Genomic DNA, 24,917 nt, shown 5'->3' on the forward strand with positions numbered 1-24,917 from the left:
TTAAAGTGTCACAAGCACCATGGCTTTCTTTAGTGCCCCTTTTACATCTTTATTCCTCAAGCTGTATATGATAGGGTTTAGCATTGGAACAACCACTGCATAGAACACAGACACTACCCAATCCCCATTCACAGAAAAAGAAGTTGGTGTTTGCAAGTATACAAAAAAACCAGGACCGTAGAATAAAGCAACGCAAGTGAGATGAGAGGCACATGTGGAAAACGTCTTATGTCTACCAGTAGTGGAGTGGATCTTAAACAAGGCGAATAAAATACAAATGTAAGATATCAGAATACATAACAGAGATCCAACTTCAATAGAACCAGCAAAAGTAAACAAAAACATTTCATTTAAAAATATGTCCTGACAAGATAATGTTAAGATGGGCATGATATCGCAGTAGAAATGATTGACATGACTTGAACAAAATACTGGTACTCTAAATGCGCAGTAAGTATGTATCAGTGAATTTATAAATCCTGCACTGTATGCTGTGCAAACAAACTGAATACATCTTTTATTGTTAATAAGTATTGGATAATTCAATGGATGGCATATTGCTACATATCTGTCATAAGCCATGACCGCGAGTAACATTCCTTCAGACGTGACCAAGTCAATAAAGAAAAACATCTGTACTGCGCAACCAACGATCGAGATTGTTTTATCAACAGAGATAATGTTAGCCAAACTGTTGGGTGTAACTGTTGATGAATAGAATATATCTACAAGGGATAAATTAATAAGAAAAAAATACATTGGTGTGTGCAGATGAGGTGTAATTCTAATTAACGTAATAATAGTGATATTACCCATCATAGTGATAATATACACTAACAAACACAACAGAAATAGGGGTAACTGAAGTTTTGGGTTTGAAGTGATTCCAGAAAGTATGAACCTAGTCACATAGCTTTTATTACTCTGGTCCAGCTGAACGATGATTTCCTTTATAAAAGAGAAATAAGGAAGAATTAAAAGATAATACACATAATAAAGATATAGATCCTCCATAAAATATTAAAAGTATAAAAAAACATGGCGTTGTATACCTTCATGGAATCCATTACGATTCCTATTGGAAGAAATCCTGATAAATGTAATTGAGAGTGCCCATCATTCTTTTCTGTTACAATATATTCAGAATAAGTGCTGATTAAAAAAAATACATAAAACAGAACAGTTATTATGTAGGAACATAATATTTTATTCATTGTGCTAAATTAGGTAATTTAAAATATTCAAGTTGGTAAAATAGCCGTGTTAAAGGTTTTTAAAATTATTTTGGATACCATTTGTCAAATGTAGTTTTAAAAGAACACTAAAGGTATAGAAACCTGCATTCCTATTTCTTTAGAATCCCTGTCGCTAGTTATATAGCCCTCCCCCCCCCCTTTTACTTATCTTACCATTCTTCACCAATCAAATACTTTTCATAGAGGAGCATTGAAGACCTGATGGACAGATACAGTGAGCAATTAATGCTTTCCTATGGGAGCTCCCAGCTGATCGAGTTATACTCAGTCAGTGACATCGAAGTGCCTCTAGTGGCTGTCAGTATGAGCTTCTAAAAAACAGCAATGTTAAAACTAAAGGACCACTGGATCCATACCACTTCATTAAGATGAAGTTGACTGGATGACTTTAGTGGTCCTTTAACTCTTTGCGGTCCTATGTCGGATTATATCCGACAAAATATTTTACCTCTTGCAGTCCAATGTCGGATTTTCCCTGGAGATTATGGCCAATCCTCTGTGCCGTGATATATCTATGTGCCATGATATATCTAAAGGGTTAATCATTACTCAATTCAGTGTTTAATGAGTTATCCTTAAGTTATATCAACATTTATATATCTAACCCCATTTTTTAACCATATGTCATGGTTCAGAGGCTGCTCTAAAAACCTATATATATATATTGTGTTGGTATCTATTAAAATGTAGTATGCCCATTCCTGGAGATTTTAAAGTTTAATCTATGACAAAATAATTCTATTATTTGGAATAAAGCTTTTTTCTCTGTTCATAGGGAATTTTAAATTATTTAAGCAATCAAAAATCTACTGCACACATGGGTTATTCACTTAAGTGAGAATTCAAAGTGAATTTCAGATTTAATACCAAAATACCTGTACCGGAAAAATATATAAAAAAATAATTACAAAAAATGCATTTATGCTTATAATTGGGCTACTTTGGCCTAAAATTCGAAATTCACTTTGAATTTATTTTGAATCATCACTGTGAACAACCTTTAAGATGTAATTGCTTCAAAACCATGGGACACCATGAATATTAAAGGGATCCTATAGTGCCAGGAAAACAAAGCCTCCCCCTTCGCACCCCCTCCTGTGGGGCTAAAAGGATTACAACCCTTTCAGCCACTTACCTGAATCCACCGGCGTTAGGTCAGTCTCCGCCCACGCTACTAATGTGCATGTGAAGCAATGGCATCACGCACATTAGATCTCCCCATAGAAGAGCATAATTCAATGCTTTCCTATAGGGAAAATCTGACGCTTGAGGTCCATGACAACGTCCAGCGTCAGATGATGGACCAAAAGTCTGTTTCTATTCCGGAAGCCCTCTAGTGGCTGTCTGTTAGACAGCAACAGAGGGCAGAGTTAGAGCTGCAAGATAAACATTGCAGTTCTCTGGAACTGCAATGTTTTACATTGCAGCACTAAGTGCAAAAGGGTCACAGCTCCCAGACCACTTTAATTAGCTGAAGTGGTCTGGGTCCCTTTAATATGTAGATAAATGATCACTTTAACTCATCTGCTACCAATGTGTGTGAGCACTGTGGAGTCAAAAAAAGACTAAAAGGAAATACATTTCTGTGTATGTAATTCCAGGAAGCGGGGAATATTCTGATAGTCCTGTTGTATAGAAACCAGTAAATAAGCAGTTTAACTTTTTTCACATCATCCATATGATTTTTTTAATAGGTATCATAATGTTCATAAAACTGAGTTGGTCCAGCACTCTCTGACAATAAATGTTGTCTAGGGGAACGTGATGACGTAGCACATTTATTAGGTGGGGAGGTGAGGCTTGACGAGAAAGGGTCTGCTTTCTGCGTGCGGCCACTCGCTGATAAGCACACAAAATATATAACCGAAAAAAAAAGAAATGAAGGGCACTAAGAGCAATAAGCGTATATCTGTATGAAACCGTATGTAAAGTTTCCTTAATAGTGATAGACCCTGACAGAGAAGGGAATTTTGATATATTAAAAAGATTTTATAAAACTAGAATGCAACTTCAAACAATAATGAAGGAGATGGATATAAGCTCCATGAATATTAAGAATGAAATATATAACATAGCAGGCAAATATGAGGAAGAAAAATTGACTGACAAATATGGAAGAAAAAATTAACAACACAGACTTTAAATATTAAAAGATGTCAAAAAGTGTGAAGCAATGAGCAACACTCACCTGAACATGCATACATTATCAGGTATATATATATATATTTATTTTATTTATTTCATAAGCCTAATATGTATATATATATATATATATATATATATATATATATATATATATATATACTGTATATATATATAATTTTTTTTAATAATACTGAGATTCAACCAATTTTTATGAAAACTTTCAAACCCTCGCCGTCTCTACCATATGTCACTAATCCTAAATCATTCCAATTCCCAAAACTGACTTAACAGTCTAATCCATTATAAAAGAGTACCTAATGTATTAGGGAAAACTGTAAAAAACAAACGCTCTTTAAATTGTGCTCTATGGACAAGGACATGACATAATTGATTAGATGAAAAAATAACTGAATATTATATTAAAATTGATAAAGTAGATTGGTACAAATCCTTGAATAACACGAGATCTGCAATTCATTGTTTGTATCTGCAGGAAAACCAATAAAAGATGACGGATAGATGTTATTTAGTACCAACAAGAGTGGTTTAGATGTTTCCATTAGTTCGAATGTTTTCTGGGAATATTTAAAAAAATTGGCTTATATTTACATATCTGGTGGGGATATAAAGATATTCAAGGTATATGGAAAAAGATGTACGGTCTGAATAATCAAATGAAATATTAGGTTAAAAGGCTCTCCATCAGAGACATTATTACACTTAGAATAGCCTCAAGTAAAAAAAGCAAATAATTTTTTTTATTACTCACTGTTTTGTAGCAGTAAAAAGAGCTATTGCAAGAAATTGGAAATCACAATTAAAACTTGCTTGGTAAGCTGTTGAAAACCGACTGCCATTTCAATTACAGATTGAAAAAGGCATCAGTAAAGCTTGTTTAGGTTCTAAAAGGACCTGCAGTATATGGGATATATGCCTGAATGTAAGCTTGTTTGAACAGGGCCCTCAACTCTTTCTTCTTCGGTGCTTCCTTCTCGTCTAGTTATAATACTTGTCTGTTAGTCCACCCATTGTACAGCGCTGCAGAATTTGTTTGCACTTTATAACTAGCATGATAATAACAAGCTTGCCCCCCCTCACACACAGCACCACAGCACACAGCACCCATCCCCCCACAAACAGCCCCCCCCGCACACACACACACACAGCACCGCCCCACACAAACAGCACCCGGCCACACACACAGCGCCTCCCTACACACACACACAGTACCCCCCTCACACATACACACACAGCAACCCTCACACACAGCACTCCACACACACACACACTCCACACCTGTATGTGTGTCTGTAAGTGTGTGTATGTATTCAGCAGTCTGTGTGTGTGTATTCAACAGTCTGTGTGTACTCAGCAGTCTGTCTGTGTGTACTTAGCATTCTGTTTGTGTGTGTATTCAGCAGTCTGTCAGTATGTGTATTCAGCAGTGGGTGCATTCAGCAGTCTTCAGCAGTTTGTGTGTATTCAGCAGTCTCTCTGTGTGTACTCAGCGGACTCCATTGTAGTTGCAAACTTGTGTTACCTTTCATACATCATCTACAGTGTACAACCAACATAGATATCTACAGAGGGGAGAATAAAAACAACTCATAGAATAGTATGTCAAACCAGTGAATATGTATGGTTCAAGGTTGCACTCACACAAGTTAGTTGATTGCAGGCATATAAAAAAAGATATAAAGATGATATTGGAATGGTATGAACTCCTCAGACTCCAAAAAGGGCATGTGGGAAATAAGAAAATATACACAACAATAAGTGCAGACTCAAAAGATCAATTATTGCGCTAGATTAAATAACACTTGCACACTGGAAGTGTAGTTCAGGCATATAATGATCTCAAAAGATAGTTGCTCCAAAAATTGAAGGTAACTTCTTGGTGATAATATAAACAAATTTATTAAATATAACAAAATAATAAAATAAAAATAGAAATTAAATAAATGAATAAAAAATGAATGAATAAGAATAAAAGTCCCACAGGGGCCCAACCCTACGCGTTTTGTCCGGTAATCCGGACTTCCTCAGGGATATCGTCTGTTGAATCCTCAAAGTGGAGTCAGTCTGATGTCTTTAGGCTGTTCGCGTCTTTTAAACCTCACTTGCCGCTCTTTTTTCGGCCGCAGACCAATCCAACATCATGGGCAGCAGCTGTAAATCATTACTTCAAATTTAGATGACGTCACGCGTTCTTCCGTGCGTAAGGACGCGAGCGTGTGCGTTCCATTTATGCGTTCCATTTATATGAGGACTTACACAGCGCTTGCAGGTCGTTAAATCTGTTCATACATCTTCGAAATGTTCATAGTTAGAAACAATATTGCAAAAAGTTAAACACATAGGGAATATTGCAAAGCACGGATACTTATGTGCTCGCTACATTCTTTTAAACATACACTGCTTACTATTTTAAAAAAGAAATAAAGAAGGAAAAATACATGATATAATATGCTCATCATTAAACTTTTAAAGCTATTAAAGTTATTCCTCCTAAAAATCTTAAATAATAAAAATAATTCTCAGATAATAAAAAAATATATATATTGGAAAGACATATATTAAGACAGCATGAAAAAATATAAATGATAAATGACCAACCAATATCAATAGAAAAATCAATAGTGATTTATAACATAATGATTTAAAAAAATAATTTTAAAAACGATATACAATTCTTTAAACCTATATTAAAAAGCATACTAAATCTTCTACATTTAGGCCTCTTGGTTATAAAAAATGAATCTCAAAACTTGAAACAGTTAAAAGATAGAAAAGATATAATAATTAAAAAGGCCGATAAAGGTGGAGGTGTCGTTATAATGTCAACGGAGTATTATTTAAAAGAGTCTGATAGACTTCTGAATGACCAATCAACTTATTCAAAATTAATAATGAACCCTAACACTAGATTTAATAAGACCTTGAAAAGGATTTTAGAAACAGCGAAAGAGAATAATTTAATTGATGAGAACGCTTTTAAATTTATGTTTTTAGAATCACCTAGAGTACACACGTTCTATTTTTTACCGAAGGTTCATAAATGTAAAAAGGCCCCACCAGGTAGACCAATAATTAGTGGAATTGATTCACTTACTTCAAGACTTTCGGAATTTATTGATTTTTTTCTACAAAAATACGCACAAAATGCACAATCATATTTGAAAGATACTAAGCACCTTATACAAGAACTAAGATCTATAAGTTGGCAGGATAATTTTATGTGGGTAACTTTAGATGTAACCTCGCTCTACATGATTATTGAGCATTCGAAAGGAATTGAAGCAGTCAGATAAATCTCATTCAGGATGAGGAGATCGACCCAAATTTTGGAGAATTTTTATTACAATCAATTGAATTTATTTTAACTCACAACTTTTTTAGTTTTTTTCTTCAAATCAATGGAACCACCATGGGCACCAAGTTTGCGCCAAGTTATGCCAATATTTTTATGGATAACTGGGAAAAAACAACTATATGGGATAATAATCCTTTTGGCGTGAACTTGGTGCTATGGAGAAGGTACATTGACGATATTTTAATTATTTGGCAAGGGTCGGACTCCTTATTGGTAAATTTTATGGATTTTATTAATACTAACAATTTGGCAATAAATTCACCCCTAATTTCGGAAAAGAAACTATACATTTTTTGGATCTTACTTTGTACATCGAAAACTCTTTGATTAAAACGAAAACTTTCTTTAAAAGCACTGACACTAATAGTTATATAGATAAAAATAGTAGCCACCACCCCAAGTGGTTGACTGGAGTTCCAAAGAGCCAATTTACTCGTATCAGGAGAAATTGTACAGATAAAAATATGTATTTTAAACAAACAGGTATTTTAAAAGAAAGATTTTTAGAGAAAGGTTATTGTGAGAAATTCCTAAACGAAGAAATTAAAAAAGTCGGCAGTAAAGAAAGGGACATTTTGCTTCAAAATAACAGATATGAAAAAGGGAATTCAAGTTTTGAATATGCTTTTAATACCAGATATAATTCAAAAGCCTTCGATATACAACAAATTCTTAAGAAACACTGGAAACTCCTTTTAGAAGATGATTTCCTTAAATTAAAGATTCCAGAATATACGAAAACAATTTTTAAAAGGGGGAACCATTTTAAGAATATTCTAGCACCCAGCACTTTTCAAAATAAGGATTGTACCAACAGATCTAATATTGGATTTCAGACCTGTGGTAATTGTAAAGCGTGTGGTCATTCTTATAAGACATTTAAATTATTTAAAAGTAACCAAACAGCCGAGGTTTTTAAAATAACTGGTCATCTATCATGTTCCTCCACGCATTTTGTGTACCTGATATCTTGTGGTTGTGGGGCACAATATGTGGGGAGGACGGGTAGAAAAGCGAAGGTCAGATGTCTGGAACACTATAACAATGTACGTAAACGAATCACCACTCACTCAGTTCCTACACATTGTAACTCCTGCCCATCTTTTACAAATAACCTGAAAACTGAGAAAAAGAGAAGGGTTCTGGATCCATAGACTTAAAACTTTACAACCAAGAGGCCTAAATGTAGAATTCAATTTAGTATGCTTTTTATTTTCTGTGAGGACTGGGAGGAGTCCTTTATTCTCTACACTGTGGGAGATATATATAGGTAAACTACCCTATATATTTTTTATTCACCAAGTGGTGTGTAGAGTTTTCCATTTAAAAGGGTAAACCCATTTGATCATCTACAGTATGCCTCCTAAACAGAACCAATCTGATAGTGTGGAAAGCATGAAATCTGTGCACATATCAAAATAAAACAACATATAATTCATCGTTCTGCATCAGATGTATGAATTTATATGGACATACCGGAGAATTGAGTTGCAACACTTGTTCATTTGTGCTGCTGCACTTCATACAGTAAAAAACTGCTTCACACAGTGAGCAGAGCAAGCTCTTCATTAATCTTCTTGTTACAAAAATCCATTTAATACATGGGCCCCAGATAGGGGACGTATCAGATATTAAAATGATAAGTACCGCCACTACACTTGATCTTAGCCAAAAAACAGAGAAGCTACACTATATATATTTTTATTAACAGATTGGTAAATTAAACATTTGCTCAATTATTTTATCTTAAATTGGGGATATGCATTAAGATTTTATTTACTAAATTGTAAAAAAATTGGATTTCAAAGTAAAATTTGCACATTTTAGGTCAAATTAACTCCTGCTGGGAGTATTCTCCAGTACCAATTGTGAAAGATTTTCACCTAGATTTAGCAGGTTCATTTTTTTTTTAACTCAGTATACTGAACTTTCTTATTGAATTATATATATATAATTTTACTATTTGTTTTTCACAGATTTGTTTGGTTTATTAACTTAATTGTGAAATAAAAATTATCCTGCAGTTATTTTTATACATTTGGTTGATTTCAACAAGCATGGACTTTGCCTATTAAAGGATCACTATAGGGTCAGGAACACAAACATGTATTCCTGACCCTATAGTGTTAACACCACCATCTAGCCCCCCTGCGCCCCTCATGCCTCCATAAATATAGTAAAAATCTTACTGTATTCAAGCCTGAAGCTGTACATCTGCATGCGGTTAGACTCAGAAAAACAAGCAGTCTGCTGACATGTGGTAGCCAGATCCAATCACAGTGCTTCCCCATAGGATTGGCTGAGACTGACAAAGAGGCAGACCAGGGGCAGAGCCAGCACGATTCAAACACAGCCCTGGCCAATCAGCATCTCCTCATAGAGATGCATTCAATCAATGAATCTCTATGAGCAAAGTTCAGTGTCTGCATGCAGAGGGAGGAGATACTGAATCACAGGATGCTGTGCACAGTGCTGTCCTGTGCTCTGCTGACAGTCCCTCTGGTTCACTCTGAGTGACTGCAACTGGAGGTGTTCCTAGCTTTCAATGTAAACACTGTATTTTTCAAGAAAATACAGTGTTTACATGAGAAAGGCTGCAGGGAGCTATAGTTCTCACCTGAACAACCTCATTAAGCTGAAGTTGTTCAGGTGACTATAGTGTCCCTTTAAGTTAATTTACTGGACAAACTTATCTGAGTTTTGGCTTTATTTTCTATTAAAAGTCAATTTGACACAGCGTAGTTCAAATCAACTGGACATTTTTTACATTTAAAATCTTTTAAACATCACCAGTCATTCACTAGATTGTGATATTTAAAAGAAGAAAAACTACCACAACAAGAGGACATAGTCTTAAATTAGAGGGGCAAAGGTTTAAAATTAATATCAGGAAGTATTACTTTACTGAGAGGGTAGTGGATGCATGGAATAGCCTTCCAGTGGAAGTGGTAGAGGTTAACACAGTAAAGGAGTTTAAGCATGGAATAGGCATAAGGCTATCCTAACTATAAGATAAGGCCAGGGACTAATGAAAGTATTTAGAAAATTGGGCAGACTAGATGGGCCGAATGGTTCTTATCTGCCGTCACATTCTATGTTTCCATGTTCCTATGACTTGACATTATTATAAGACAATTGTACCTGAAATGCAGCAAAGGCTTTTCTTGTGTTTCAATTCTGTCTTGAGTCGAAAGAGGTCTGGTTGAATAAGGTATGGTCTGAAGTGTCACAGTTTATATTATATTGCTCTGAGGGAAATGTTTATTCAAATAATCCTTTGAGATTACGTTAATTTACTCCATTGGGATTACTATTCTAATCTTCTACATGATGTTGTTGGATGAAGTCACCATTATCTATGGATATATTCACAATTTTCTATTAATATAGTCAGAGTTACACAAAGTATATATTCACTTAGTATGACCTGGGTGCGGTGATGCCCCGGGTGAGTTATCGAACCATTCTTAAGAAAATAAATAAAACTGAGCAAGAAGCGCAAAAGTTTTTAAAAAATATTAAAAGAAAATTTTAATTATTTATTTAAAAAAATAGTTATACATAATCTGGGTAATTATCACTAACAATGTATTGGAATAAAAACATATCGATAGGGCAAATCAAATAAGGGAGTATCATAAGGAAATCATAGCATTAGAAACACAATATATATATAAACCATAGGTCACCTAGAAGCCATCAGCCCTCTGTGTGCCTCTCCCTCCTCAGCACTCTGTGTGCTTCTTCCCCCTCAGCCTTCTTTGTACATCACCCGTCAGCCCTCTGTGTGCCTTTCCCCCAGCCCTCTGTGTGCCTCTTTGCTCCCTTCATCCCACTGTGTGTCCCCCCCCTTCACCAGGCCTATGTGTGCCTCTTCCCCCCAGGCCCCTGAGTGCCTCTTATTGCCCAGCCTTCTGTGTGCCTCTTCCCCCCTCAGCCCTCTGTATGCCTCTTCCTTCCCTAAGTACTCTGTGTGCCTTTTCCCCCAGCCCTCTGTATGTCTCTATTACCCCACTCCTCCGCCCTGTGTGAATTTTACCCCAACCATCTGTGTGCCACTCCTTTGCCTTCCCACCCCTGCCCCTTGTGGTCTCTCCAGCCTTCTGTGTGGCACTTTGCCCTCAGTCCTCTGTGTGCAACGCCCTCCTCAGCATTCTGTGTGCCTGTTCCACCCTCAGCCTTCTATGTACATGTCCCCTCATCCCTCTGTATGCCTCTCCCCCAGCCCTCTGTGTGCATCTTCACTCCCTTCATCCCTTTGTGTGCCTCTTTTCCCCAGCCCTCTGTGCGCCTCTTCTCACTTCAGCGCTCTGTGTGCCTCTAACTCCCTCAGTACTCAGTGTGCCTCTTCCTCCCAGCCCTTTTTATGCCTCTCTCCCCCCAGCCCTCTGTATTCCTCTTGCCCCGCAGCCATCTATGTGCCTCTCCTTTGCTTTCCCATTACCCGCCCTTTTTGGTCTTTCCCACAGTTGCTCCCCAGAGCCTTCTGTGTGACTTTTTCCTCCTATCAGCCTTCTGTTTGCCTCTCCCCCAGTTCTCTGTGTGCCACCTCCCCAGTCCGCTGTGTGCCTCTCCCTCCTCAGTCATCTGTGTGCCTCTTCCCCATCTCAGTCTTCTGAGTGGCTCACCCTCTCAGCCCTCTGTGTGCCTCTTCCTTCACTAAGCACTCTGTGTGTCTCTTCCCCCAGCCCTCTGTATGCCTCTATTGCCCCCTCCTCAGCCCTGTGTGCCTTTTACCCCCAGCAATCTGTGTGCCTCTCCTTTGCCTTTCCACCCCTGCTTCTTGTGGTCTCTCCCCCCTCTGCCTCTTCCTCCCCTTAGCCCACTGTGTGCCTCTTTGCCCTCGGTCCTTTGTGTACAACACCCTCCTCAGCACTCTGTGTGCCTCTCCCCAAGTCCTATGTGTGCCTCTTCTCCCCAGCCCTCTGTGTGCCTCTTCTCCCATCAGCTCTCTGTGTGCCTCTGTAACGGATCACCTGGCACCCCGACTAGGTACTTCCGCCAAAGGACCGCTTCCTAGCTAGAACATGGGATAAACCACAGCACTTCTTGCCCTCAGTGGCCGTAGCTTGACTGGGGCCCTGGAACGGCCACCTCCCTCCTGGAGCCGAAGGGGAAATTCGCTCTGCCACCTCCATGCACTGGATGACACTCAGTCCTGAGAACTCTGAAACCGAATGGGGAATTAGGTCTAGTCCTTACAAGGACTTTCCCGATTGAATCTCCTGCAAGCTGGAACAGCAGACAGAGGAGCAAATCTTTTTTCCATTCAATAAGTGGACGACACACAGTTTTGGAGTGTAAGTAGGAATCTCAAGTTTAATGGGACACACTGGCCTTTTATACAATTTTTCAGGCCAGAGGAACATCCCCTGGACCTGATGGGGCACAGGAACACAAAGGCAGAGGCGGCTCTCTAATTAGGCGGTTTAGGCGGCCGCCTAAGGCCTCGCGCTGGCTGGGGCCTCGCGGACGCCTAAACTGCCTGTTGGCAGAGTGTGTCAGGTCCTCGGTCAGTGACCGAGGACCTGACACCAGGAGGGGGCCCGGCGGCTTGCCCGTTATGCCGCCGGGTGCGAGGCCCCTCCTTGCTGCCAGGCCGGCCACCGCAGACACTGGTCTGCAGCTCCGCAGTGTGCAGAGCTGCAGACCATGTGACTCGCGAGAATTGGCCAATCAGAGCGTTGCCGCGGGTTACCACGGCAACGCTCTGAATCTCGCGAGATTACACGGTCTGCAGCTCTGTGGAGCTGCAGACCGGGAGCAGGGGCCACCGGACCACCAGGGAGCCCACTGGACCACCAGGGAAAGGTAGGCTCTCCCACCCCATCACCCCCCACCAAACTCAGGCTCACCCCCGACCACCATCACCACCCACCACCACCCTTAGCCTCACCCCCACCACCATCACCCCCCACCACCCTCAGCCTCACCCCCACCACCATCACCCCCACCACCCTCAGCGTCACCCCCCACCACCATCAACCCCACCACCCTCAGCCTCACCCCCCACCCTCACCATCACCCCCCACCACCCTCAGCTTCACCCCCCATCACCCCCACCACCCTCAGCTTCAACCCCCACCACCACCACCCCCACCACCCTCAGCCTCACCCCCACCACCATCACCCCCCACCACCCTCAGCCTCACCCCCACCACCTTCACCCCCACCACCCTCAGCTTCACCCCCCACCACCATCACCCCCACCACCATCACCCCCACCACCCTCAGCTTCACCCCCCACCACCATCAACCCCACCACCCTCAGCCTCACCCCCCACCCTCACCATCACCCCCCACCACCCTCAGCCTCACCCCCCACCCTCACCATCACCCCCCACCACCCTCAGCCTCACCCCCCACCCTCACCATCACCCCCCACCACCCTCAGCCTCACCCCCCACCACCATCACCCCCCACCACCCTCAGTTTCACCACCCACCACCATCACCCCCACCACCCTCAGCCTCACCCCCACCACCCTCAGCCTCACCCCTCACCACCACCATCACCCCGCACCACCCTCCGCTTCACCCCCCACCACCATCACCCCCACCACCCTCAGCCTCACCCCCACCACCCTCAGCTACACCCACCACCACCATCAGCTTCACCCCCCCACCACCGTCACCATCACCCCCCACCAACCTCAGCCTCATTCCCCACCACCATCACCCACCATCACCACCCTCAGCCTCACCCCCCACCACCCTCAGCTTAACCCTCAGCTTAACCCCCCACCACCATCACCCCCACCACCCTCAGCCTCACCCCACCACCATCACCCCACCCTCAGCCTCACCCCCACCACCATCTCCCCACCCTCAGCCTCACCCCCCACCACCCTCAGCCTCACCACCCACCACCATCACCCCACCACCCTCACCACCATCACCCCCACCACCCTCACCATCACCCCACCACCCTCAGCTACACCCACCACCACCATCAGCTTCACCCCCCCACCACCGTCACCATCACCCCCCACCAACCTCAGCCTCATTCCCCACCACCATCACCCACCATCACCACCCTCAGCCTCACCCCCCACCACCCTCAGCTTAACCCCCACCACCATCACCCCCCACCACCATCACCCCCACCACCCTCAGCCTCACCCCCCACCACCCTCAGCCTCACCACCCACCACCATCACCCCCACCACCCTCACCATCACCCCCCACCACCCTCAGCCTCACCCCCACCACCCTCAGCTTCACCCCTGCCCACCCTCAGCTTCACCCCTGCCCACCCTCAGCCTCACCCCCACCACCCTCAGCCTCACCCCCACCACCCTCAGCCTCACCCCCCACCACCCTCAGCCTCACCACCCTCAGCCTCACCATCCCCCATAACCCCCCACCACCCTCAGCCTCACCCCACCCTCAGCTTCACCACCCCTCAGCATCACCCCCGTCACCCCCCTCAGCATCACCCCCCACCACCCTCAGCATCACCCCCCACCACCCTCAGCATCACCCCCCACCACCCTCAGCATCACCACCCTCAGCATAACCCTCCGTCACCACCCTCAGCTTCCCCCCACTCACCATCACCCCCTCCTTCTCACATCACCCCCTTCTCACTCTCACATTACCCCCTCTCACTCTCACATTAGCCCCCCCACTCTCACATTACCCCCCCACTCTCACATTACCCCCCACTCTCACATTACCCCCCCACTCTCACATTACCCCCTCTCACTCTCACATTACCCCCTCTCACTCTAACATTACCCCCTCTCACTCTCACATTACCCCCCTCTCACTCTCACATTACCCCCCTCTCACTCTCACATTACCTCACTCTCACATTACCTCACTCTCACATTACCCCCCTCTCACTCTCACATTACCTCACTCTCACATTACCCCCCTCTCACTCTCACATTACCTCACTCTCACATTACCTCACTCTCACATTACCTCACTCTCACATTACCCCCCTCTCACTCTCACATTACCCCCCTCTCACTCTCACATTACCCCCCTCTCACTCTCACATTACCCCCCTCTCACTCTCACATTACCTCACTCTCACATTACCCCCCTCTCACTCTCACATTACCTCACTCTCACATTACCCCCCTCTCACTCTCACATTACCTCACTCTCACATTACCTCACTCTCACATTACCTCACTCTCACATTACCTCACTCTCACATTACCCCCCTCTCACTCTCACATTACCCCCCTCTCACTCTCACATTACCCCCCTCTCACTCTCACATTACCCCCTCTCACTCTCACATTACCCCCTCTCACTCTCACATTAACCCCCCTCACTCTCACATTACCCCCTCTCACTCTCACATTAACCCCCTCACTCTCACATTAACCCCCTCACTCTCACATTAACCCCCTCACTCTCACATTAACCCCCTCACTCTCACATTAACCCCCTCACTCTCACATTACCCCCTCTCACTCTCACATTACTATCACCCCCTGCTCCCTCTCACATTACCATCAACCCCCCGCTCCCTTTCACCATCACCGTCCACTCCCTCTCACCATCACACCCCCCGCTCCCTCTCACCATCAGCTACCCCATACACATAGGGTCTCAGACAAAAACACAAACATGCTCACAGAGACATACATTCGCACACACAAGGATACTCTCTGTCAGACACACTCTCAGGCACATACACAGGTAGACAGTGCGTCAATGTGTATATGTGACACTTTTTTGTTAGTGGGGCCTCATGTTTGCGTTTCGCCTAAGACCTCATAAAGTCTAGAGCCGCCTCTGCACAAAGGACATAAACCAATCAGAACAAACATACAGTTTGTGACACGCCCATGTACAGCACACAATCCCTCCCCTCTGCTTAGGAGATAATTGAGTAAAGTCCTGGAAGTAACTCAAGTATCTCCAGGAAGAAAAAACACATTTTCATAAGGTTCAGAAAGTACCCCAAAATCCAACATATCCCCATAAAACACATCCCCTGATAGCCCTGACTTTGGTGAACAACATATCCAAAACTCACCCAGATCGGTTCAGGGGTTCACATTTAATGGAAGTCATATTTATGCCCAAAACAGTTCCATAGAATCGCGGCTAAGTGCCGCTGGAGGACCGAGCGGGAACCACAAGGTTTTCATGCCGAAAATAGTTCCAGGGCATTCGCGGCTAAGTCCCCCTGAAGTCTATTTGTGGTTTTAGCCCATGTGAACAAGAACTGGAGGGAGTAAACAACTTATCAAAATATCAGCCTACTCAAACTGAGATTAAAGTTTTAAATAGAGGTTTAAAATTTGCCCCAGATAGGAAATTTAACTCTTTTTCGGCTTACATTGATGTTTTAAAATATTCAAGGAATCTTACACTTAAAAGGTTTTTTGAGATTCATAAGTGCCAGGATAAGGTTATAGACAGTACACATACTACCCCGAGGGGTAAGTCAAATTTTTACCCTAGAACGTATAAATCCAGTGCAATAGATATCTTTGAAAAATCAGTAACTGAGGATTTCAAAATGTTGGAACTAAATGATAAAAATAGCTCTAATAACTTAAGTAAAATTGAATGGGAAGCTTTGCAAAACCTAAGGAAAAATAAGGAAATCGTGATAAAGCCGGCGGACAAAGTGGGAAGTATAGTTATACAAGACACCAATAACTATTTAAAATAATGTTTTAAACAGTTAAAAGATGAGAAAGTATATATTGAATTAAAAACAGACCCTACCGAAGACATAATTAAGTCCTTAAACAAACTCTTGGATAGAGGTAGAGAGAAAGGCATCCTTAATGAAAATGAATATACATTTTTTATCACAACAATTCCCTAGAGTGCCGACCTTCTACACTCTGCCTAAGATTCATAAGGATGCACAGCAGCCCCCTGGTAGACCAATAGTTTCGGGGATAGGTTCAGTATCTGCAAATCTTTCAAAATATGTGGACATCTGGCTACAGGACTTGGTTAAAGCTATGCCCTTGTATGTCAAAGATACAACTGATATCATAAAGATAGTTAGGAATTTTAAATGGGAAGACTCTTGTATTTTAGTTACCAGCGATGTCTCCTCTCTGTACACATCTATTCCTCACTCCCTTGTATGCGAGGCAACATGTGATGCTTTAATTAAATCTAAAAAGAGAGGAGCATATATAATTTTTAATAGACAGCATCACATGGATTTTAAATAATGACTATTTTTCTTTTAGTTCAAAGTTTTACCTGCAACGTCAAGGTACAGCTATGGGGACCAGATATGCGAACCTGTACATGTCAGGTTGGGAAACCAAATACATATATGGTAGTTAATCCTGGGGGACAAACCTGGTCTCCTACTGTAGATACATCGATGATGTATTGTTTATATGGAAGGGTTCTGAAGAAAGTTTAAAAGAATGTTTAATTCAATTGAATATTAATGACTGGGGAATAAGACTAACCAGCGATTTTAGTGTTTCTAATATCAATTTTTTAGACTTAAATATTTATGTTGATAATGGTGTTTTAAAAACAAAAAAAATATTTTAAAAAGTGGATGCCAACAGCTATGTGCTGTACAATAGTGGCCACTATTCAGCCTGGCTCGATAATATCCCCAAAGGGCAATTTAGGTGGATCCGGAGAAATTGTACAGAAACAAATATATTTAAAGAGCAAGCCACTGTTTTAAAAGAAAGATTCAAAAAGAAACAGTATCCTAGCAAACTTGTTGAGGAGGCATATGAGGAAGTTCTTAAATTAGTGCAAAATGATTTGATTTTAAATAATAATACTGTTACGGATTCTAAATATAAAGATGACATGGCCCCTATGGTATTTGACTACAACAAGGATTGTAGGAAAGTTAAATCTATTATTAATATACATTGGCATATTTTAAAGAAGGATAATGAACTTTGTAGTATACACCCGAATAAACCTTGCATTACCTTTAGAGGGGCACCTAGTTTTAAACAGACTTTAAGTTTTAATCACCGTAGAAAAGTAATGCATAAAACTTTTTTAAATGATAAAAAAGGTTTTTATTCATGCGGATTGTGCACAGGTTGCAAATGCAGTAAGAATAAAAGTCTGAAGGGTAAAAATACATTTAGAACAAAATATGCAGAGAAGGACTTTAATATAAAAGTTTTTATTACATGTCTTAGCAAAAACTTAATTTATCTTTTAATTTGTCCTTGCGGGTTGCAATATGTAGGTCGTACTATTCGACCTTTGCACAAGAGAATTTATGAGCATATTAACAATATCCGAAAAGGCTACGAGAAACAAAGCGTTTCAGCGCATTTTTAAAAATATCATAACCAGTACCCTAACGGTCTGTTTTTTTTAGGGATTAAAATAGTTAATAAATCATGGCGAGCTGGCAATCATATTAATAATATAGGAAAAGAGGAAATGAAATGGGTGTATAAATTAGATACTTTGGAGCCTAGAGGTTTTGAATAAAGAATTTGATCTTTTTAACTTCTTATAACTTTTTTATAATTAGTTTTTATAATTAGTTTTTATGTCTGTTTTACAATTTTTGTGGTTTTTAAGATTTTAAGTTTCAATTAATTTTTAAATAGTTTTCTTTGCTTTTTTATTACTTTCTGTAAGCAGGTTTTTTTATTTTTATTTTTTATTTTATTTTTATTTTAATACTATGGAATTTAGTTGTTCTGTTTTAATATGCTGTTTTACACTATCTAGAAAATAGGCACGAAATTTAAGTATATTAAAAAAAAAAATTGATGCTGATTTTGCACCAAGGGAGAAGTATGTAGTGTTTATACTGTCTAGAAAGAGTTGCTTAATTGAGGCATGTGATTTTAAATTAACGAATGCCCAATTTTTTTACAAGTGAAAATGTTTTAATCATATATGTGGTATACCTTTAAACAAGGGGTATCTAATTAAAACATTTTATTGTAGAGGAATTAATGTTATAATCAAATTTAGCATAAGGCTGTAAAAATAAGGCTGTAAAAGTGTGTTGTTTTTTTTCTTTTGTTTTTTCCATGTCCATTACCTAACTCACTTAAATGTTTATATTGTGTGTATTTTACAGTGTTACACTATATATATATTTTTTTCTGTTTTATGTTTCTTATACTGGGTTTTACCGTATATACTCGAGTATAAGCCGAGTTTTTCAGCCCATTTTTTGGGCTGAAAAACCCCAACTCGGCTTATACTCGAGTCAGAGTCTGTATTATGGCAATTTGCATTGCCATAATACAGACTGGGGGGAGAGGGGGGCTGGCAGAGCTGTACTTACCTTTCCTGCAGCTCCTGTCAGCTTTCTCCTCCTCCGCGCCGTCCGTTCAGCACCTCGGTCAGCTCCCAGTGTAAGTCTCGCGAGAGCCGCGGCTCTCGCGAGACTTACACTGGGAGCTGACAGAGGGAGCTGCACAGACCGCGCGGAGGAGGAGAGAGCTGACAGGAGCTGCAGGAAAGGTAAGTACAGCTCTGCCAGCCCCCCTCTCCCCCCCACTGAACTACCAATGCTGGACCACCAGGGAAGGAGAGCCCCCCTCCCTGCCATATATCAAGCAGGGAGGGGGGACGAAAAAAAAAATATAAATAAAATAATTAAAAAAAATTAATAATAAAAAAAAGGGGTATAAGGACCACTATGGGAGGGGGGGGGGTATAAGGACCACTATGGGAGGGAGGGGGTGGGTTAAGGACCACTATGGGAGGGAGGGGGGTATAAGGACCGCTATGGGAGGGAGGGGGGGTATAAGGACCACTATGGGAGGGAGGGGGGGGGTAAGGACCACTATGGGAGGGAGGGGGGGATAAGGACCACTATGGGAGGGAGGGGGGGGATAAGGACCACTATGGGAGGGAGGGGGTATAAGGACCACTATGGGAGGGAGGGGGGGGATAAGGACCACTATGGGAGGGAGGGGGATAAGGACCACTATTGGAGGGAGGGGGGTATAAGGACCACTATGGGAGGGAGGGGGGGTATAAGGACCACTATGGGAGGGGGTGGGATAAGGACCACTATGGGAGGGAGGGGGGTATAAGGACCATTATGGGAGGGAGGGGGGGGGGTATATGGACCACTATGGGAGGGATGGGGGGGGATAAGGAACACTATGGGAGGGAGAAGGGGGATAAGGACCACTATGAGAGGGAGGGGGTGGGATAAGGACCACTATGGGAGGGGAGGGGGAAGTAAGGACCACTAGGGGAGGGGAGGGTAAGGACCACTAGGGGAGGGGTGAGTCAGGACCACTGGGGGGGGGAGTGAAGGAACACGGGGGTGGGGATGTAAGGACCACTGAGGGAGGAGGAGGGGAAGTCAGGACATATGGGGGGGGGAGGGGGCGGCAAAAAATGTTTTGCCTACGGCGGCAAATATCCTTGCACCGGCCCTGCACACACTGCATTCACACACTGCATTCATGCACACACACACTGCATTCATGCACACACACACTGCATTCATGCACACACACACTGCACTCATACACACACTGCACTCATACACACACGCTGCACTCATACACACACACATACGCACACACTGCATTCATTATACACACACTGTAAATAAATATTCAATTAATATATTTTTTTTAGGATCTAATTTTATTTAGAAATTTACCAGTAGCTGCTGCATTTCCCACCCTAGTCTTATACTCGAGTCAATAAGTTTTCCCAGTTTTTTGGGATAAAATTAGGGGCCTCGGCTTATATTCGGGTCGGCTTATATTCGAGTATATACGGTACCTGAAAATTTGCTACTGTTGTAAGTTTTTTTTCCATAATATTTTTGCACAATATCACTGGAAGTGGTCCTTTGAGTTCACAAGCATTTGCACCAAAAAGTTGTGTATTTTATACTATTTGCTGCTTATATATATATCAGTGATTTGCACTGGTTTGAAGCACTTTTTACACAGATTGATGAGTGTATAGAAGTGTGGTTCTTTCACAATACTAAGCACTTTATGCCATTGCACTGTGATTTTTTTATATATTGTGTGCTGCTTTAATAGTAATGCACTTTAAAATATAGCGCACCTATTTGTTGTTTTTTATTATTTTTTCATGCGAACAAGATGGCCGCCACCACTTGTTCGAATGTCGAATGGCGGCCGCTTAGATTGTTCGGGAGTTCGAAGAACCGAATGTTTAAAGTCCCAATAGCCACAATTAGGGTCTCTTAACCAAAATAAATTAAAGGGGCCATAGTCAGAGGGCAAGAGGCTGGCCATTAGTCCTCTCCAAAAACCAGTGGCGTAGTTGCTTTCGTCACAGCCTCTAACTCCCTCAGTACTCTGTGTGCCTTATCCCCCTAGCCCTTTGTTTGCCTCTATCCCCCCCCTTAGCATTGTGCACCTCTTCCCCCCAGGTCTCTGTGTGTCTCTATTCCTCCCTTAGCCCTGTGGGTCTCTTGCCCCCAGCCATCTATGTGCCTCTCCTTTGCTTTCCCACCCCCACACCTTGTGGTCTCTCCCCCTGTGCCACTCCCCCCCACAGTCCTCTGCATGCACCTTCCCCCCTCATCCCTCTGTGTGCCTCTTTCATCCAGCCCTCTCTGTGCTTCATGTTGCTTCATGTTGTGATGTAGCCATGATCAGTAAAAAAAATTACCGTGAGTATGAAACAATTTTCCTTATTGTTTGTTCTTTTAATCTATTAGGCACTCTTTGTCAGGGTTGCAGCTTTGATTTATTGTTTGTTGGATTTAGAATGCACAGATTTGTAAAACATTCCTAAACAGTTTGCTAACATTGGGAGGATGTTAAGACACTCCTGGCAACAAAACCACTACAACAGGCTCCACTTTTACCTTGCTCAACTTTCATTCTATCTTCTATAATGCTCGGATTTTGGTTACACCAGTTAAAGCTTGCTCTAGGCAGCTGTCACACATTCAACTCCAACACAGTATGTAAAACTGATCTCTCCAAAGATTTTTCCATACTACCGAATGTTGTTGGATGAAGTTGCACACCACAGCATTACCATTACAAATTCATGTTGCATTATTATATCTATGCACTCTCACTTTTAAACACTTTTTAACCCCTTACTCAGCCCCACTGCAGACACTCGGCCCCACTGCAACCATTTCACACACTAACCTCACACTCAGAGTTTACTGACTAATTTTACTGTCAAGATTGACCAAATTAAGAATGATCTATCTCCCTCCTTTCCCCAACAACATTAGCTCTTTTCCTGCATTTACTCTATATTTCTTTCCTGCATGTTTGAAAAGTGGGTTTCTATACTTCTTCATACTCTCGTCCCTTGGATCCCTTTCCCCCAATCTTGTTCCAAACATAACACATATTGCCAATCTCTCTCTGTCTTCTGGTGTCTACTCCATGTCCTTCAATCATGCAAAAATCTATTCCAGCAATACAAAATGAAATGTAGGGAGTGTGATTGAGTCACAGAGGAAGATGGCTGTCTAATTTTGAGCTCTATATAGGCTTTTGGCTACCCATTCAGTTTTCTAGTGCGAGACACCCAGTATGGGGAAAACTGATAACGTTTAAGGCTCCTCTAAGCCCCCAGGGAAAAAAAATCCCTTGTTGCACCTTGCCTGTGGCAATACCTTACCAAGTCAGTGGATCTGACATCCATGCATGCTCAACATGAGCCATACCATCTATCTAAGACCTTAACACTCGTCTTAAATCAAGAAAGGAATCTTATCTCTGCTGACATGGACTGGGTGAGCCACTCCTGACCAAGGATGACCTGAAGGCCCAATTACAGTACTGCAAACTGCTATTCAAGCAGACCTACACATGTTGAGTACTGATCTCCAAGACCTGACCAACAGGCTAGAGATACCCACAACCTGATATATGACTGTCATCACCTAAAATATTTCCTGTCCTTTCCCACACCACTTTGGGATACCAACGAGCTACCAAGCTACTTACTCATGTACTAGCCTGCTAACATATCCAATAAAGATGGCTGTACCTGGCTGGACTATTAGTTTTCATGCTCTTTTGGTCCTTACATGATTAGAACCCACAAGGACTTTCCCGCTGTAAGCACCTTGCTTCAACTACCAACAATTAACATGAGATGACTAGATTATCTGGACTTTTAATTTCCTACTCATACGTAGACATTCACAATGGCACTTCTGCAGAGGCAGTGAAGAACTCTACCAGGCAGATATCTACTAGGCCCTTCAAGGCTCACAGTTCAACAAGCCTATGCTGGTAAGCTTAGTTGCCTCTTGTACTTTCCACATCTCCCTATTACTCTCACTCACATACAACGCCCTCCTGTATATGCCCATTTCTCTGAGCCGGACTGAGTTTCATCTTATATGGTTTGTGGTGTTGCACCCCCAAAGTGCATTGAGCTGTGACACTTCTTCATGTCAGTATCTCAACTGCAATGCTATATGGACTGGATGTGCACCCGACCATCTCCTCCCTTTCAAGGAGTACTAATTTCAGACTGTTTCTACACTTTTGTCTTGTCATTGTGACTATTGCATCCTTGTCGTGCACTAGCTTTCCCTATACCCTGGTTGACTCCACACATTGCTTGACCCTGAGGGAGGTTAGGAGATGGCTCTGAACTCACTCACTGTCCCACTTCTGGGTCCAAGACCCAGTCCTTTCCAGTCTCATAGAAGATCATTGTCTCCCGGATACATCCCCAGGGCTGGTTTGTACCATGCTGGCCTCTCATTTTGGTTTAAGCCTGCTCCTCCATCCTTCTATTATGACCTGGATTGGTCTCCAGGATTCTTCATACTTTTACCTAGTGCATTGCACCTTGTGACTTTCCTGAGGGCCCGGGCGGGGGGGATTCATAAGTGATCCAGCGGGCCAGCCTAGGTTTCTTGAAAGTCAGGCCTCCCCATTTTTTGCTCTCTTGCTGTCCCTGAGAGAAAATTCAAGTTTTGGTTTATTGCTATTACATCAAATATTATGTTTCAGGGTTTCACATTAAGTGTCTTACCTCTCTTCCTATTTGGAAGCCAAAAAGTTAATATGTCAGTGTTTAAGTCGTTTAACTACACTTATCATATTAACTATTATACAGAGAGTCTTAACATTCCTGAAAATCTCATTCTCTTTGACAATTCAAAAGCCAAATGTCTCATATAGTCTATTCAAAAGATACATATCAAGGAAGGCAACTCCTATAAATTGGTCATTTATACCCCTCTGGTAAATCTAAGGTAACTGCTATTCTGTTCTATAAATCCCTCTGATTCTTTCCAACTGCAACTGTGATCAGGAAGGTAGTAATGTGTTTGGGACAATATTCTCAATAAACCCTACACCCTAGCAAATATATATACCCTAAAGAATAAGCAGGACATATTCTTGAAGACTTTGTGCCTTATCTGAATAATTTATAGAAGGGTGTTTGTGTCAGGGGTCCGCGGGCGGCTAGGAGGGGAGGCTGCTCGCAACTTGCAGCACTCACCCTCAGTCCATCGCCGCCCGCGGTCTCCCCTCCTCCTACCTGTCGGCGAGCGGCGTCTCCTCTCCGCCGCTCGCCGCTCGCATCCTTCACGCCTCCCAGCGGCAGCATGCATAACGCTGCACGCTGGAAGGCCGTTAATTTATGCAAACGCCGGGGTCACGTGAGTGACCCGGTGTTAAAGCAACAGTACCACAATCAGAGTGGGAGGCTTAGATATCTCCCACGTGTGATTGTTAATTCTGATTGGAAGTTATCCAATCAGAATTAAACCTAGGGTATTTATACTTACCTTTCGTTTTCCTCCCTGCCCTGTTGTGGTCTTTGCTGTATAGTATTGATTCTGAACTTGTGATTTCTGGTTACGTACTCTCTGGCTTGTTATACTGACTTTGTGACTTTCTCCTACCCTTTGACCTTGGCTTGTTTATCGTTACCCTGTCTTCTGGTTCCCTTGACTCGGCTTGTCTCCTGACTATTCTGTGTGTGCTTAGCCCGGCCACTCTATGGTCCGGTACGGCACCTTTTCTGTGTGTGTGTGTGTGTCTGTTAGCGTGTTGGGTTCCCGGAATCGTGACAGTTTGATCATGGAAGGGAACTTTAGCATAGCCCTCAACAAAACCCTTCAAAATTACTTGAGGAGTTTCTACCTCCCCCCCATGTCACATAGATAGACAAAAGGGTCCTACATGACCAGAGGTTGGTGGATTGTTGCATATAGGGACATATAGGGACTATATGTTTATTTCC

The 24,917-nt window shown here is 42.3% G+C and overlaps 1 protein-coding gene and 1 non-coding gene across 2 annotated transcripts; both read right to left on the bottom strand.

The window, feature by feature from the left end:
- Positions 1–23,423, bottom strand: LOC134601846 (olfactory receptor 5AP2-like). Its single transcript, XM_063446347.1, has 3 exons — positions 23,320–23,423; positions 1,053–1,152; positions 1–948 (listed from the first exon to the last, which is right to left on the bottom strand). Exons 1-3 carry the CDS (start codon positions 23,421–23,423, stop codon positions 1–3), a joined length of 1,152 nt encoding a protein of 383 aa, XP_063302417.1.
- LOC134603931 (U2 spliceosomal RNA) lies at positions 8,274–8,462 on the bottom strand. The gene has a single exon (XR_010090666.1). It is a non-coding gene; the product is annotated as a U2 spliceosomal RNA (small nuclear RNA).
- Positions 23,424–24,917: the final 1,494 nt, after the last annotated feature.

Source organism: Pelobates fuscus, chromosome 3, assembly GCF_036172605.1.
Source record: "Pelobates fuscus isolate aPelFus1 chromosome 3, aPelFus1.pri, whole genome shotgun sequence".
In the NCBI taxonomy this organism is placed as follows: Eukaryota; Metazoa; Chordata; class Amphibia; order Anura; family Pelobatidae; genus Pelobates; species Pelobates fuscus.